This window comes from Pipistrellus hanaki (assembly GCF_964339955.1).
Source record: "Pipistrellus hanaki genome assembly, chromosome: 1".
Taxonomy (NCBI): domain Eukaryota; kingdom Metazoa; phylum Chordata; class Mammalia; order Chiroptera; family Vespertilionidae; genus Pipistrellus; species Pipistrellus hanaki.
This window is the reverse complement of record NC_140503.1, coordinates 157,048,424-157,064,850: the sequence shown is the minus strand read 5'-3', so window position 1 is coordinate 157,064,850 and position 16,427 is coordinate 157,048,424. Positions and strand designations below refer to the sequence as shown.

The 16,427-nt window shown below is 41.0% G+C and overlaps 1 protein-coding gene across 1 annotated transcript in view; it reads left to right on the top strand.

Moving 5' to 3' along the window:
• Positions 1 to 16,427, top strand: part of HERC5 (HECT and RLD domain containing E3 ubiquitin protein ligase 5) — a 41,342-nt gene that overhangs the window by 16,409 nt on the left and 8,506 nt on the right. Inside the window, exons 12-18 of the mRNA XM_084881790.1 lie at positions 1,338 to 1,524; positions 3,596 to 3,750; positions 8,712 to 8,825; positions 9,511 to 9,621; positions 11,803 to 11,973; positions 13,038 to 13,181; positions 15,497 to 15,663. Coding sequence (XP_084737916.1) covers positions 1,338 to 1,524; positions 3,596 to 3,750; positions 8,712 to 8,825; positions 9,511 to 9,621; positions 11,803 to 11,973; positions 13,038 to 13,181; positions 15,497 to 15,663 — 1,049 coding nt within the window. The remainder of the gene's footprint in view (positions 1 to 1,337; positions 1,525 to 3,595; positions 3,751 to 8,711; positions 8,826 to 9,510; positions 9,622 to 11,802; positions 11,974 to 13,037; positions 13,182 to 15,496; positions 15,664 to 16,427) is intronic.

The window sequence follows — 16,427 nt, the reverse complement described above, 5'->3', positions numbered from 1 at the left end:
TCCTCTTCCTCTCCCCCCTTACCTTCTCACTCTACCTCCCCTCATTTCTCTCTCCTCCCCCCTCCCCCCTCCATTGCAGTAGTTCCAGGTGGAGATGTGGCTAGCAATGAGCAGAGAGGTAGGAAGTATGTGCTGTTGAAATGTCGTTAAATAGAGTGGTCACTATAAGTAACTCCAGAGATTGAACCACATGGTAGCAGCCCAGTATGTTTCGATGTAAAATAGAGAACATTTTAAAAATGTGTACATTTAGAGATACCATTAGCTAGTGTGATAATTTAGTGATTAAGAAAGAACTAGGTCTTTGACTGAAACCGGTTTGGCTCAGTGGGTAGAGCGTTGGTCTGCGGACTGAAAGGTCCCGGGTTTGATTCCGGTCAAGGGCATGTACCTTGGTTGCAGGCACATCCCCAGTAGGGGGTGTGCAAGAGGCAGCTGGTCGATGTTTCTCTCTCATCGACATTTCTAGCTCTCTATGTCTCTCCCTTCCTCTCTGTAAAAACTCAATAAAATATATTTTAAAAAAAAGAAGAAGAAGAACTAGGTCTTTGGAGTCTGAAAGATTTAAGAGAGATTTCCATTTAACTGTGACCTTGAGCAAGTTAACTTCTCTGAAGTAGAGATTTCTCATCTACAAAATGGGGTTAATATCTATGTTATAGAAAAACCATAAGGATTAAATGACCTATTTAACATATGCAAATCTTATAGCACCTGAGAAATAGATACTCCATCAATACTAGCTTATCTTTTTAGTGGATTTTTGAAACAAATTATTTTTATTATCTGAGCATGCATGACCAATAAAAATTCAGAATTGCATTTGAATTTTTCCTGAACACTTGCATTCTGGTTGGGGAAACTAAGGAGATTGGAAGGACTAGGGAGTAGAGTTTGTGGTGGGGAAAGTTGGTGATGAGGTCCTGTAGAAAGATAATAGGAAACAATTTTTGTTGTGGCACTGTTACTTTTTTTTTGTTTGGGGTTTTATTTTTGTTTTATTTTTTTCTAGAACATTCTCCTTCTTTAAAAAAAAAATGAGGGTGCAATGTATCCTTTATTGTGAGAGGCTGCCTGTTAGTTCTGAATCCACTTTCTCCAGGATGACTTTTTTTATATTAATACATATATATTTTTATTGATTTTTTTTTTTTTTACAGAAAGAAAGGGAGAGAGATAGTGTTAGAAAAACTAAATTATTATTCCAATTTCATGGTGCAATGAAACCTCAGGTCCTACCCTCTATTTACAGCCAGTTGCACCCAGTTCCTCCTAGGTTTTATTTTTTTCCTGCTGTGTTTTGAGTGCCTTCTCCCTGTTCATTTTTTTTACTGCAGATAACCACATGTCTCAGGGATATTCTTAAAAATCTTCCATTTCCTTCTTCCCACCGAGAAGCTTTAGAAGTATTCTTCCTTCTCCCAGAATTTCCCATGATGCATGATTTCAACAACTGGGAGAGCCTGGTGGTTCCGTTTGCAGAGGCTGTTTATAAGATGAATGACAAATCTTCAGAGGCTCTGGGTAAGATTGATGGTTTACATGTGAAAATACTTCACCATTCCCTCAAGGAAAGATGTACCTTGTAAAGTTATAGCAACACTTAGAGAAATGGAAACACATTCATTTTTTTTAATCGCATGTTCTTAGTGTATTCTGAAGACACTGTAGTAATTACTCTGGATATCCAAAATAGAGTGTTCCAGAACCTGTTTAGAATTCTTATCATGACCTATGTGTGGCTTGGTCATGAGGTTTTTTTGTTCCCAACTTTTCATGATGAAAAATTTCACACACAGAAGTTAAAGGAATAGTACAGTGAGTATATGCCCTCTACTTGAGAGTCAGCAACAATTAACATGTTGTGCTTCCTCTCTCTTGAAGTACAGATTACATTTTAGTTTTTCTGGATTATTTGAAAGTAAGTTGGGGATATTATGACACTTCACCTATAATATTTAATCATGCTTCACATAAAAATATATAGTCTACATGACATCGTTATCACCTAATAAAACTAGCCATCCTATATAATAAAACCCTAATATGCAAATCAACAAAATGTGGAATGACTGGTCGCTATGATGTACACTGACCACCAGGAGGCAGACGCTCAATGTTGGGGCTGCCCCCTGGTGGTCAGTGCGCTCCCACAGGAAACACGGCTCAGCCAGAAGCCTGGCTCACCGCTAGCAAGCACGGGAGCCTCTCCATCTCTGTTGCAGGCAGACAGTAAGGAATGAGGGGCCCCGGACTGCGAGAGGGCACAGGCCAGGCTGAGGAACCCCTCCCTCCACTCCCAGGGCATGAGTCTCGTGCACCAGGACTCTAGTAATTTCATACTAATTGTCTAATATCCTGGTCATATTCACATTTTGCCAAAGTTTATGGACTGCTTTTTTAAAAAATCTAGGCCAGTTGTCCTGGAGAATGTCCCAGCTCTAGAGTTGTCTGATTGTTTCCTCCTTCCCTGCATCTCCAGTACTACTTCTAGGGGCTTAATCAGATTTAATGGGGCTTATTTTTTACGTAATCAGCCCAAGAAAGTCCAGTCTTTCTTACATTTTATTAAATCTAGGTAACATTGTAAGTGATGAAAAGCTGTTTAAACATTTTGTTTGTTTATTTTTTACAATGCTAAAAGGTGTTATTTAAGATTAAAAAACTTGCCTTAGCCAGTTTGGCTCAGTAGACAGAGCATCGGCCTGTGGACTCAAGGGTCTCAGGTTCAGTTCCGGTCAAGGGCCTGTACCTTGGTTGCAGGCACATCCCCAGTAGGAGATGTGCAGGAGGCAGCTGATAGATGTTCCTCTCTCATTGATGTTTCTAGCTCTCTGTCCCAATAAAATATATTTTTTTAAAAGCGTTGAAAACTCATGCTGTGAGCCCAAAAAGAAGAACTGTGCAGTCACGAGTAGTTCTTAATCTAGTTTTCCGTACAGTACGTTCCTCAATATGGAATAAAATGTAAGTAATTTATTGTCTCTTTTTTCACAGATTAATATCAAGATTGAGGTCCTGTGGTTGTCAAGGAATTTTTTTTAGGACATTAAATTCTGAACTTTTTTCCTTTTTTTAAAAGTTTGAGCATAGACTTTTTAAATATATATTTTTATTGATTTCAAGGAGGAAGAGAGAGGGAGAAAGAGATAGAAACATCAATGATGAGAGAGAATCATTGAGTGGCTGCCTCCTGCACACCCCTACTGTGGATCAAACCCACAACCTGGACATGTGCCTTAGACCGGAACCAAACCCGGGACCCTTCAGTCCATTGGCTGACACTCTATCCATTGAGCCAGACAAGCTAGGGCAAATTCTGAACTTTTAATCGCAATCGTATTTTCTGAAAATTTTATTACAAATGTGTTTCTGTAATTATGACATATAGAAAATATTGTATCAGGTTTTTTTTTTAATTCTTTATTGCTTAAAGTATTACATATAATATTACATATGTCTCCTTTTTCCCCCATTGACCTCTTCCCGGCCACCCCCACCCTATCTATCAGTCTTGGAAAATATGGACCACTTTTATACCTTTAAGAATCTCCGAGAAATCACGTTAACATTTACTTACCTTTGTATCGCTCAGAGGAATATTGGGCATCTCTGCACAAATCTGCTTTCACGGAGCTGGTCCAGATGTTTAAAAGAGCTGTCACTGCTCAACTGCGTTACTGGGCCGAAAATGCTGAGAGTAACTGTCACATTAAAATTCTCCTAGAAGTGCTGAAAAAGCTGCATAAGGTAAGGGTTTCTCCTGGCCTGAATCTTAAGCAGCCTTGTGAAACATGTTTATATTGCTACTTTTTAAATTCTGGTTTTTTTGTGAATTAAGCCATGCATATAAAAGAGTATATATAAAGCTATGAACAATTTGAAGAAAGCTAATAAAACAGTGCAACTACTGCCCATGTTGGGAAAGAAAGTATTTCCAGTACTTTTGAAATGCCTGTGTATTTTTCTCTCAGATTGCATCCCCTCACCCCTTGGAGGTAGCCATGATCCTGGGTTTTGGGTTCATTGTTCCTTTACTCTTGTTTATTGTTTTACAATGATAGATAGATAGATAGATAGATAGATAGATAGATGATAGGTAGATGGATGATAGATGAAACACTTTAATTTTGCTGTTTTTGAAATTTACATGAGTAGAATACATGTGTCTCATATATTTGTTATACAAATTCTTCCAGATTAGTACCCATGGCTGTATTCATTTTCACTTTTACATCATAATCTATTCTGTGAATGTACCATGATTATCCATTCCAGTACTGATGGATATATGTGCTGTTTGCAGTTCTTTTTGAGGGGGAAGGGTTCTCTACGAGAAAACCTGCTGCTATAAACATTCCTGGACGTATATTTTGGTGTTCATGTATCAAGAGTTGTTTTTTAGCCCTAACCAGTTTGGCTCAGTGGATAGGGCATCGGCCTGCGGACTGAGGGGTCCCAGGTTCGATTCTGGTCAAGGGCATGTACCTTGGTTGCAGGCACATCCCCAGTAGGGGGGTGTGCAGGAAGCAGCTGATTGGTGTTTCTCTCTCATTGATGTTTCTAACTCTCTCTCCCTCTCCCTTTCTCTCCGTAAAAAATCAGTGAAATATATATTTTTTAAAAGAGTTGTTTTTTAGTTTCCATACCTGATTCCGGAAGTGATATGTTGTAGGATATGTGTGTTCTTCTTTACACAGCCATAGACCTCCTCAGCATTGATTGGTCATTGAGTCCAGGACTATGCCCAACCAGGTCAAATACTGGTGGTCACTCATGTCCAAAGCATCTAATGTTATCAGTGTCTTCACTTTTGATGTTAGCACTGATCCACCGTGTTCACAGGTACTTCATAATGTCCCCTGGTCATGTGGGGATAGAATACCGAAAATTCTCGCACAGGTTAGAAGGAAATGTTCTATATATGCCTTGCCAGAGGGAACATGTATAAATGGTATATTATTAATCTCTGAAGAACATGACATGCATTTATTGGGCCCCTGAGTACTTTGGATTTATATTACACTGTATTTTTCTTTGGACTTAAAGTTCCTTAAAACTTTTTTTCCCCCTATGAATTAAAAGTAGCTAGAAGTTTTCAGGCAGGCATGGCTCAGTTGAGCACTGACCAGGAGGTTACAGTCGATTCTCAGTCAGGGCACACGCCTGAGTTGCGGACTCAGTCCCCAGAGGGGGCATGAAGGAGGCAGCCGATCAATGATTCTCTCACACCATTGATGTTTCTATCTCTCCCTCTCCTTTCCTCTCTGAAATCAAGAAAAATATATTTTAAAAATAAGTAAAAGTAACTAGAAATTTGTCATCTTAATCAATTTCTACTATTAAATGTTAGACTTTTTTTTTTTATCTTTATCATTCAGATTATTACAGATGTCCCTTTTTCCCCCCATAGCTTCCCTCCACCCAGTTCCCTCCCCACCCCAGGCCCTCACCACCCCACTATCTATGTCTATAGATACTGTATACGTGCATATAAGATTTTTGTCCAGTCTCTTCCTGCACCCCACACACTCCTTTCCCCCTGAGAATTGTCAGTCTGCTTTATTTCCATGCCCCTGATTCTATTACATTCACCAGTTTATTCTGTTCATCATATTTTTTTTATTAATTTGATATTTAGATTTACTTGATAGATCATATTATATTTGTTGTCACTTTGTTGTTCATACTTTTTTATCTTTACCTTTTTCTTCTTCCTCTTCTAAAAGAATACCTTTCAGCATTTCATATAATACTGGTTTGGTTGTGATAAACTCCTTTAGCTTTTTCTTGTCTGTGAAGCTCTTTATCTGACCTTCAATTCTGAATGATAGCTTTACTGGGTAGAGTAATCTTGGTTGTAGGTTCTTGCTATTCATCACTTAGAACAGCGTTTTTCAACCGCTGTTCTGCGGCACACTAGTGTGCCGCGAGATGTTGCCTGGTGTGCCGTAGGTGCAGACAAGACAAGAATTTTATAATTTTTCACTATTTTGTTTACTTAATATTTCATAATAAAGTAATTATAAAATACTTTCTTTGTGTTTATTTGATTCCTATTCAAGAGAATTACTTTATATATAGTCAATATAGGCACAGAGTTAAATTTTTTAACATTTTCTAATGGTGGTGTGCCTCGTGATTTTTTTCATGAAACAAGAGTGCCTTTGCCCAAAAAAGGTTGAAAAACACTGACTTAGAATATTTCTTGCCACTTCCTTCTGGCCGGCAGAGTTTCTATTGAGAACTCAGCTAACATTCATATGGGTACTCCATTGTAGGTAACTAGTTGTTTTTTCTCTTGCTGCTTTTAAGATTCTCTCTTTGTCTTTTGCCCTTGGCATTTTAATTATGATGTGTCTTGGTGTGGTCCTCTTTGGATTCCTCTTGTTCGGGGTTCTCTGCACTTCCTGGACTTGTAAGTCTTATTTCTTTTACCAGGTAAGGGAAGTTTTCTGTCAATATTTCTTCAAATAAGTTTTTAATATCTTGCTCTCTCTCTCTTCCGGCACCCTTATAATTCAGCTGTTGGTACACTTGAAGTTGTCCCAGAAGTTTCTTACACTACCTTCATATTTTTGGATTCTTTTTTCTTTTTTCTTTTTAAAATATATTTTATTGATTTTGTACAGAGAGGAAGGGAGAGAGATAGAGAGCTAGAAACATCGATGAGAGAGAGTCATCGAACAGCTGCCTCTTGCACACCCCCTACTGGGGATATGCCCGCAACCAAGGTACATGCCTTTGACCGGAATCGAACCCGGGTCCTTTCAGTCCCCAAGCCAACGCTCTATCCATTGAGCCAAACTGGTTTCGGCTGGATTCTTCTTTCTTTTTGCCCTTCCGGTTGTGTGTTTTTTGCTTCCTCATATTTCAAATCTTTGACTTGATTCTTGGGATCTTCTAGTCTGTGTTGAATCTCTGTATATTGTTCTTTTTTAAATATATTTTATTGAATTTTTTTTTTTGACAAAGAGAAAGGGAGCGGGAGAGATAGTTAGAAACATTGATGAGAAACATCAATCAGCTGCCTCCAGCACACACACCCCCACAACCAAGGTACATGCCCTTGACCAGAATCGAACGTAGAACCCTGAGTCTACAGGCCAACACTCTATCCACTGAGCCAAACCGTTTAGGGCTCTGTATATTATTCTTTATTTCAGTCAGTATATGAATAATTTCTGACTGGTCTTTTTCCATTTTGGGGGGGCATTCTCACTAAGATCCTTGAAGGACTCACTAAGTTCCTTGGAGGTCTCTAGAAGATTCTTGAGTAACCTTATAACTGTGGTTTTGGACTCTATATCCAGTAGTTTTCTGTCTTCCATTTCTTTCATTTGCGACATGTTTCTTTGTCTCCACATTTTGGCTGCTTCCCTGTGTTTGTTTCTATGTATCAGGTAGAGATGCTAAGTTGATAGAGTGGCCTTGTGTAGTAGGTGTCTTATAGGGCCCAGTGGCTCAATCTCCCCAATCACCTGAGGTGGACACTCTTGGTGCACTTATTTGTGGGCTGTGTGCAGTCTTGTTGTAGTTGAGCCTTGATGGCTGTTGTTATCACTGGGAGGAATTAACCTCCAGGTCAATTGGCTGTGAGGACCAGCTCTGTCTACAGTGGAAGATCTGTTGCACAAGAGACACCCTTATGGGACAGGACTTGCTTCAGCGGGGCTTTGGTGCTCACTGAATCTGCTCCTTGAGTTTGTCACTTATGGATGTGTAGAGTTGTAATCTGGTATGGCCTCACATTGACCACTGGGCACACTGGCTCTTGGTTGTCCAAGGAGGTGCAAAGTCAGACACTGTCCGAGGCCACCCAGCAGGAGCTACAGAGAGATCTGCAGATACTTCCTCTTGGTACCCAGTTTGGAAGTGCCCAGAAGAGGCCCAACTGTGAAGCAAGGCAGGCTGCTGGTACTGGTGTAGCCTTAGGCCTTCTTTGGATAGTTTTGGGGCTCCCTGACCCAACTGCAGCTTTTAGGCTGAGAAAGGATAGGCCATTCATATGCAGAAGCCGCTGGGCACAGCTTGAGTGGGGTTATTAATTACGTAGGGCAGGGTCTCAAGGAATCTCCAGGGTGGAGCAAACAGCAATGGCTGCCAGTCAGCCCTACACCGGGGAGGTCCCAGCGCAGAAACAGTGACCACTGCGAAAACTTCCATCTGGAAGAAAATTGTCCCCATGTTCCTGCCCCGATGCCAGTTTCTCCCTGACAGTCAAGTTTCTCCCCGGATGTGTCTGCCCACCACCCTCAGCCCCCAGATCTCACCCAGGACTGGAGCTCAGAGCAAGCAGGAGCTGGTATCTCCCTCCTGGTTAAAAAAGCAGCACACCCAGTGCCAGCCCCCATTCTGCACCTCCTACCAGTCTCGTTGTGCTTTCTCCTTCCCCTCTCTGGCTGTATTACTCCCACTCAGCCAGCTTTCCCGCCGTTCTGGATGATGGTTGTTCTGTATTTCAGTTATAATTTTGACGTGGTTGTGGGAGGCAGCAAGTACAGGTGTTTACCTATGCCGCCATCTTGGTTCTCCCTCTACACATTCTTTATGTTCCTGGGAATATGGGGTTTTGGCAGTGGAGGAATTGGGTAGGACTTTATTCTGGTCATGAAGAGTGTTTAATTCGTATTTATTCTGAGAACCTAATAACCGTTAAGCAAGATTTTCTTTATATAGAAAACTTTCTCATAGGTTATATTTTATTCAAGGTGAACCAGACTAAAGTTCAAGCGCCTGAAGATATTTTCCAAGTAAACGAACTTGCGCACTGCCTTGATTTTGATGAAGATGCACGAAAAAGGCACGCTTGGAAAATGAGCTTAGTAAGTATGGCATGTACAAAGAGGACATTGGGTCATCAAGGCGTTAATGTGGGCATTTTGTGCTGTAACTTTCTGCATGAGTTTCCAAAACCCTTGCACTCTGCAGAATTGCCCAACGGAAGTAGCAGGGCTTGTTGGGAAAAGCGAAACAGACCCCGCAAAACCTGTGCAGGTGTGGGGCCAGAGCACCGAGAGGAGAGTGGCTGCTGCCTGAGCAGAGAGCTTGGGCCTGCCCGACGGGCATCTGGTGGGGAGTGCCGCGTTAATATGAAAAAGGCACAACAAAGGAAAGGGCGGGCCTCCCCTACACCCTCATTAGAGCCCTGGCGGACTATTGACTGCATACATCTGAATCTTTCACATCGCAGAAGTGTGGTGGCAGTAGAACAGACTCCGGGAGAGTGCTGGGTGAATGGTCTGTCCTCTCTCAGCCCAGAATTTACAACTAATTGGTAAATTAAATGAGCACTGAAAATATCAGGTCTATTGTATATACCTTTCATGGGTACATGTAAAACCATTTCCTTAGAATGTTATGTATCTAAGTACTACTGCCTAGCGGTTTGGACTGCCTTGGCCGTCAGTACTGAGACCTTCCCCCATCCGGGGTTTAAGGCCACGAGGTAAGACGGAAGCTAGCTCTGTCCTTCCGTTTTATCAGAATTGTTCTCCTCTTCATTTCTAGGACCCTTCGGTAGACATGCAGGATCCTGTCATATTCAGTCATTTCCCATTTGTCTTCAATATTCTGTCAAAAATTAAACTACTACATGCAGACTCGCGTTTAAAAATAAAGGTAGGCATGCTGATTTCTTCGTCTTTATTAACAAACCAAATGGTAAGTGCCTTCGTAAGTGTACAGTATTTTTTAAAATATATTTTATTGATTTTTTATAGAGAGGAAGAGAGAGGGATAGAGTTAAAAACATCAATGAGAGAGAAACATCGACCAGCTGCCTCCTGCACACTCCCTATTGGGGATGTTCCCGCAACCAAGGTATCGTACATGCCCTTGACCGGAATCGAACCCAGGACCTACCCACTGAGCCAAACCGGTTTCGGCAGTGTTTAGTATTTTCATGGGTGATAAGGGAGCTATCAACTGGTGAAACTGTAGCGTTGAAGTTACCTGTGCTCTAATGAAGAAGGCAAATGGTGGTGTCATAATTTGGGTTTGCTTGGCCTTGAGGCCTGTTCGGGTCTTAGTAGCAAAGGACGGAGCTTGGGCTGCTGGCCTCATTGTAGAGCTTTGACCCTGAGGTTGGTGCCTGCCGTTTTCTGATGGGCATTCAAAGAGGTGGAGCACACTTGGACTTAATTGAAATTAGCATTCTATTTTAAAGGAGGTCCAACCGAGTGGAGGAAAACGTAACAGTGGGAATAGAGGTGACAGAGGGTTCTTGAAATTTGGACCCAAATAAATGCCTGAGATAGTGCTATAACAAGGGTGTGTGAAACGTATCCTTTTTTCATTGAACTATCATCAGCTAAATCGGTTCTGTTTGTGAACATATCCAGCAATGTGCTCTTGACGTTAAAACTGGACAATTTAAAATGCCTTGGAAAATGTACTTCATTACTGTTTTGTAAGGATTAAATTTGTTAATATAGCTTTTAGAACAGTGCCTCACACCAAGTAAATGCCCAAACGTGTTAGGTCTTACTATCACTCTTGCTCTCATGTAGGCATCTGTATGTGTGTGAGTAATATTCAGATATATGTCATAAAAGTAAATGCTTTCACATATGCAGTTACCATAGTAAAATAGGAAGTTGATTTATGAGTTCTGATATAACCATTAATGGAACACCTAACAAAGGAAAATTAAAATATACAAGAATTGTATTTTGCTTCATCTCTTAACTATTTTCTCCTGACTTTAAACAACTCTCTGGTAATAATTTTATAGACCTGATTTCTCTCTGTTTTGCTAAGAGCCACAGACTTCAGTGATCCCAAATGGCTATTTGGTTTCAGGTGGACAATCTCAATATCTATCAATCTCCTCCCCTTCCTCCTTGTCTTCCTTCCCCACTTCCTCCTCTCCCTCCTCCTCCTCCTCTCCCTCACTCTTGTCTGGATTCTCTTCCTACAATAGGATATCTTTTTTTTTTTTTTAATATATATTGATTTTTTTACAGAGAGGAAGAGAGAGGGATAGAGAGCTAGAAACATCAATGAGAGAGAGAAACATCGATCAGCCGCCTCTTGCACACGACCTACTGGGGATGTGCCCGCAATCAAGGTACATGCCCTTGACCGGAATCAAACCTGGGACCTTTCAGTCTGCAGGCCAACGCTCTATCCACTGAGCCAAACCAGTCTCGGCTACAATAGGATATCTTTAGCGAGGTCTCTCACACCTGAACTTTTCCTGCAGACTGCTTCTTTTCTAAACTTCTGAACTTTTTCGAATGAGAATGTGTTTCAGTGCACTGCTTCAGTGTTTACTAATCAGTCTCTTAGTCTCTTGATTATAATTATCTTGAGTACCGTATTTTCCGGCGTATAAGACGACCTTCCCTAATTTTACAGTTAAAACATAGGTTTAGGCCTATATTCGCTGTATAAGATTACCCCCCACTTCTGAGGCAACACCAGTTCTTTTTTTAATAGACCGCCTCTCTGACTCTGGCCAATCTGAGCAGGCTTTTTTTTGGTTTCAAAGTCGTCTTATACGCAGGTAACTGAAGTATTAACAATTGTATTTATAGGAAGGGTATAGTAGTCCAATGGAGCCTGCCATTGGTCACTTGCTGCTCACCCAGGATGGCTTCCATGTCTTAGGTTCCATGTTTCTTCAGCTCACTGAGGGTGAACACTGAATGAATAGCTAATCTCCAGGGGTGCACATAAGGCTCTTTTCATAAATGCTTGTGACATGCATTTATAACAAACTGAACCAGTTTATCCCATTTTATAAGTTTCTACTCAGAGCAAATGGTAGAATGTAGTAAGACGTTTCTGTTTTCCCAGGAGAAAAGAATCAGAGCTGTCCTGCAGTTGGCTGGAATTCTGCGAGACAGAGGGACCAGTTTTGGGTTTATGCCCACCTTTAATCTTATAGTCAGGAGGAGTCACTTGGTTGAGGATGTTTTGAGCCAGTTAAGTCGGTTTGAGAATGAAGACCTGAGGACGGAATTAATGGTAAAGTATAACTCTCAATAATTGGGTGCCGAGATAAGGAAAATGTAAAATAACGTAACACCTCGTTTACAGAAGGAAAATGATCTCCCTTTGCCATTGAGGCGGCCTGTCTCAGAGTTCCCCTGACTCCCCAGAGACCTGTGGGTTTCAGGTGACAGGTGTGGGCCCTTCACCAGTACACGCATGTTCAGGGGCAGCAGGGAAATGGTGGTTCTCCTCAGACCTAGTTCTAACCCTACGAGGTCCAGTCCCTCCGGAGGACTGACCTCGCCTGGCTAGTCACCATGTTTTAAGGGTTTCGGTGAGATGGTGTGAATACAGAGGAGAACTGAGGGTTTGCTTCTGCTCTCAGGCAGCACCCAAAGTCCTCTGTGAAAGAGAGAACTTTCTGTTTATTGACTGCATTGTTTTTGAGGGTATAATTGTAGATATCACCATTCTGAACATCTATAAATGATCTTAGGTTTAGTAACTATATAACTTGTCGTGTGTGTGTGTGTTTATATGTATATATAGTGTGTGTATTTATGTGTATATATATGTGTGTGTGTGTGTGTATATATGTGCGTGTGTGTGTGTGTGTGTGTGTGTGTGTGTATCGGGCCTCTTATGTATGTATTTTAGAGGCCCAGTGCATGAATTCATGCATGGGTAGGGTCCAGCCAGCCTAGCCAGGGGGAAAGGACATAGTCTGTTGGCTGGCCTGCCTACTAGTTGAACTCCTGGTCAAGGGGACAATTTACATATTAGCCTTTTATTATATAGGACATACCCTGAGTGGTCAATTTAGTATTAAAGACTTGAGGCTCTGAGGTGTCACAGACATAGGATTAAACCTACGCTGCACCATTGAATATTTTATAACCTTGGGAAAGTTATTTAAATTCTTGAAGCCTCATAGAATTAATAGGATATTAAATATGATAATATGATAATATGAGTATGATGCTTACTACAATGGCAGCTAAATACCTGCATCCACAATAATGCTAGCTCTCACTGCTGAATTTAGTAGATAGCAATACACAGCCTAGAAGTGATCATTATTTGCTCTGCTTCCTCAGGTTTCATTTCATGAAGAAATTGGATATGAGCCTGGAGGCATCAGGACAGAGTTTTTCCGCTGTCTATTTGAAGAGATGACTCGGCCAGAATATGGGATGTTCATGTATCCTAAAGAAGCTACCTACATGTGGTTTCCTGTTAAAGTAAGTCCCCTTTTATTTCTTATGGTGTTTCTCGACAGACCATAAAAAATTAGATTGCCTAATTTGTTTTATACCTGGAGGAGAATTTATGATATAATTGTAGAAATACATTTTAATTTGAAAAAGGTGATTATTGCCCTGTCCAGGTGGCTTGAGTTGATTAGAGCATCATCTTATACACCAAGAGGTGGCAGTGACAATCCCTGTTCAGGGCACATACCTAGTTTGCAAGTTCGATCCCTGGTCAGGCACACATGGGAGGCAATCAGTTGATGTTTCTCTCGTGCACCTGCTCTCTCGCCCTCCATTTCTCTCTTCCTAAAGTCAGTAAAAACATATCCTCTAGGGAGGATAAAAATAAATAAGTACATACATGTATGTATAGATGATTATTTTTCTCTAAAACAGGGTTTACTTACCCTGGATCCTCATGTCCACACGGGAGAAATTAAGCAATATATGTTTTTGACCATTTATGCATTGTATGGATAAAATCAAATGCTTCTTTGTTAGGCACTCAGTCTGTCACAGTTCTATTTTTCCTGATGAATTTGAAGACAGAGGCTATGAAAGTAAATTGTGAAAACTTAGGTTTATAAAGCTTACTGAGCCTAATGTGCTGCTATGCCTGTTCATGCTTTCACTTATTTATTTTTTTATGGAAATAAGTGGTATATGACATTGTGTAAATTAAACATTGTACACATGTTGATTTGATATTTATATGCTATAATGTGATTGCCACTGGGGCAACAATTAGCACCTCTGTCACGCCACATAATTTCTGTTCCTTTTCAGTGGTTGGAATAATTAAGATCTAGTCTCATAGCACATTTGATTATTACAATCCAATATTGTTATCTATAGTTACTACTCTGTGTTGGATCTCTAGGACTTATTTACTACTTGGTGCAGTCTTTTCCCCCCTAAACAACATCTCTCCTATCCCCTCAACCCCCATTCTGTTAATGCTTTTAGTGGCCAAAACTGTGACAGGGATTTAAGTTAACCTAACCATTGAATATAAACCCTGAATATTCTTATCTCAAGGTTTTTGGTTTTAATTTGTGATTTTATTTTGTGAAACCTAGGGTAGGGGTGGGTGGGTAGGAGGGTTTTATATATATATATGGAGAGAGTGGGGGGTAATATGGTAATATGCAAATTAGCCAGGACGCCATAACAGTCACAACCAGTCGTGCGGAGGCTGTGCACACAGGTGAGGCCCGGAGTGGAGACAGAGGTGGAGGCCTGCCTAAGCTGCTCTGCCAGCCCCAGAGCGGACACAGGCACAGGGCCTGGAGTTGCTCCAGCTGTGGTGCACCAGCTGTCCCGCCTCTGCACATGAGCTGCAGAGGAAACACCTTTTCGGACCGCTCGTTGGCTAAGCTCCCAATATGCCACTGGCAGTGCTCTTGGTAACTTGGATAATAAGAATCCAAGAAGGTGATCTAGGGTTTTTCCACCTCACTCCTGGAGGGAAAAAACGAAGGTCCGCTGCTGGAGGGGCTAAGAAATGCCATATCCTGCCCTAGCCAGTTTCGCTCAGTGGATAATGCCTCGGCCTACTGACTGCAGGGTCTGGGGTCGATTCTGATCAAGGGCAGGTACCTAGATTGCAGGCTTCTTTCTAGCTGGGCAGAGGTCAGGGCTCACGCAGGAGGCAACCAATCGAAGTGTCTCTCACACTGATGTTTCTCTCTGTCTTTCCCTCTCTTGTCCACACTCTCAAAAAATCAATGGAAAAATATCCTCAGGTGAGGATAAAAAAAAAGAAAGAAAGAAAAAAAGAAAGAAAAAAATAGCACATCCTGCCGAAAATGGTTTGGCTCAGCGGGTAGAGCGTCGGTCTGCAGACTGAAAGGTCCCAGGTTCGATTCCGGTCGAGGGCATGTACCTTGGTTGCGGGCACATCCCCAGTAGGGGGTGTGCAGGAGGCAGTTAATTGATGTTTCTCTCTCATTGACATTTCTAGCTCTCTATCCCTCTTCCTTTCTCTCTGTAAAAAATCAATAAAATATATTTTTTTAAAAAAGAAAAGAAATTGCATATCCTATCAAAGAGACATCTTGAAAATGCCTAAAGAAAGTTGTCGTTTTTTTATGGTGAAGGGACTGGAGTCTGTGTTGATGAAAATACCTTGGTGGTAGGACATCCCCTGAGGGCTCCCAGGCTGTGAGAGGGGGCAGGCTGGGCTGAGGGACCCCCCCCCTCCAGTGCACAAATTTCATGCACTGGGCCTCTAGTCTAATATAAAGATACCATTGTACTAGCAAAAATTCATAATATGTTAAGATATTTTTTTCTCCTTTCAGCCTAAATTTGAGAAAAAGAGATATTTCTTCTTTGGGATTCTGTGTGGACTTACTCTGTTCAACTGCAATGTTGCAAACATCCCTTTCCCACTGGCTCTGTTTAAGAAACTTTTGGACCAAACACCATCATTGGAAGACTTGAAAGAGCTCAGCCCTGTCTTGGGAAGGCAAGTAACCATGATGCTTCTTCAGAGTCCTGCCTAACATACATTAAACAAATGTTCAAACACACCCTCTCAGTAATATTTTCATGTCCAAAAGTAGCATCCTAAGTACTTGAAACCAATTTTAACTTTGGTAAGAATTGTTGGATTAATAATTTAACTTTCTAAAATTAAGAAAACTTTATTTTTTTTTGTATTACCCTCAGTGTTCGCATTAATCTTTGAACTTTATTTGCATAGAAATAGTCATAGAGCACAGGTTACAGTGATGTTAATTTTAAATATTGTTTCCGCATTACCACCTTTAAAATGAAAACTTATATGTACGTTAAAAGACAACCCACCACCTTGCAAAAAGTATTGGTAACATGAAATAGGACGGGTGACTGTCCCTACCATATAAAGTGCTCTAACACATTCATAAGAAAGATTGATAAAAGTGTACAGGAAGGCAACTCACAAAAGAAGGAATAGAAATAGTGCATAAATAAAAACATGATCAATTTCACTAGTGATCATGGAATGCAGATTAAAATGAGAGACGGTTATGTGCTTCACAATGACAGTGGATGGAAATACTGGTGCTGTATGGAGTTAGCGAGGGTTTGGTAAAAGGTTTACTCCAATCTCAGGTATCGTTAGTGGATGTGCAGGTTGTTAACTCCTTTTTCAGAGAACAGTGTGGCATTGCTTATCTGAATCGAAAATGCGTTTCGTGCTTTGACCCAGCAGTTCTGCCTCTAGACATTTTACCCAGAAATACATAA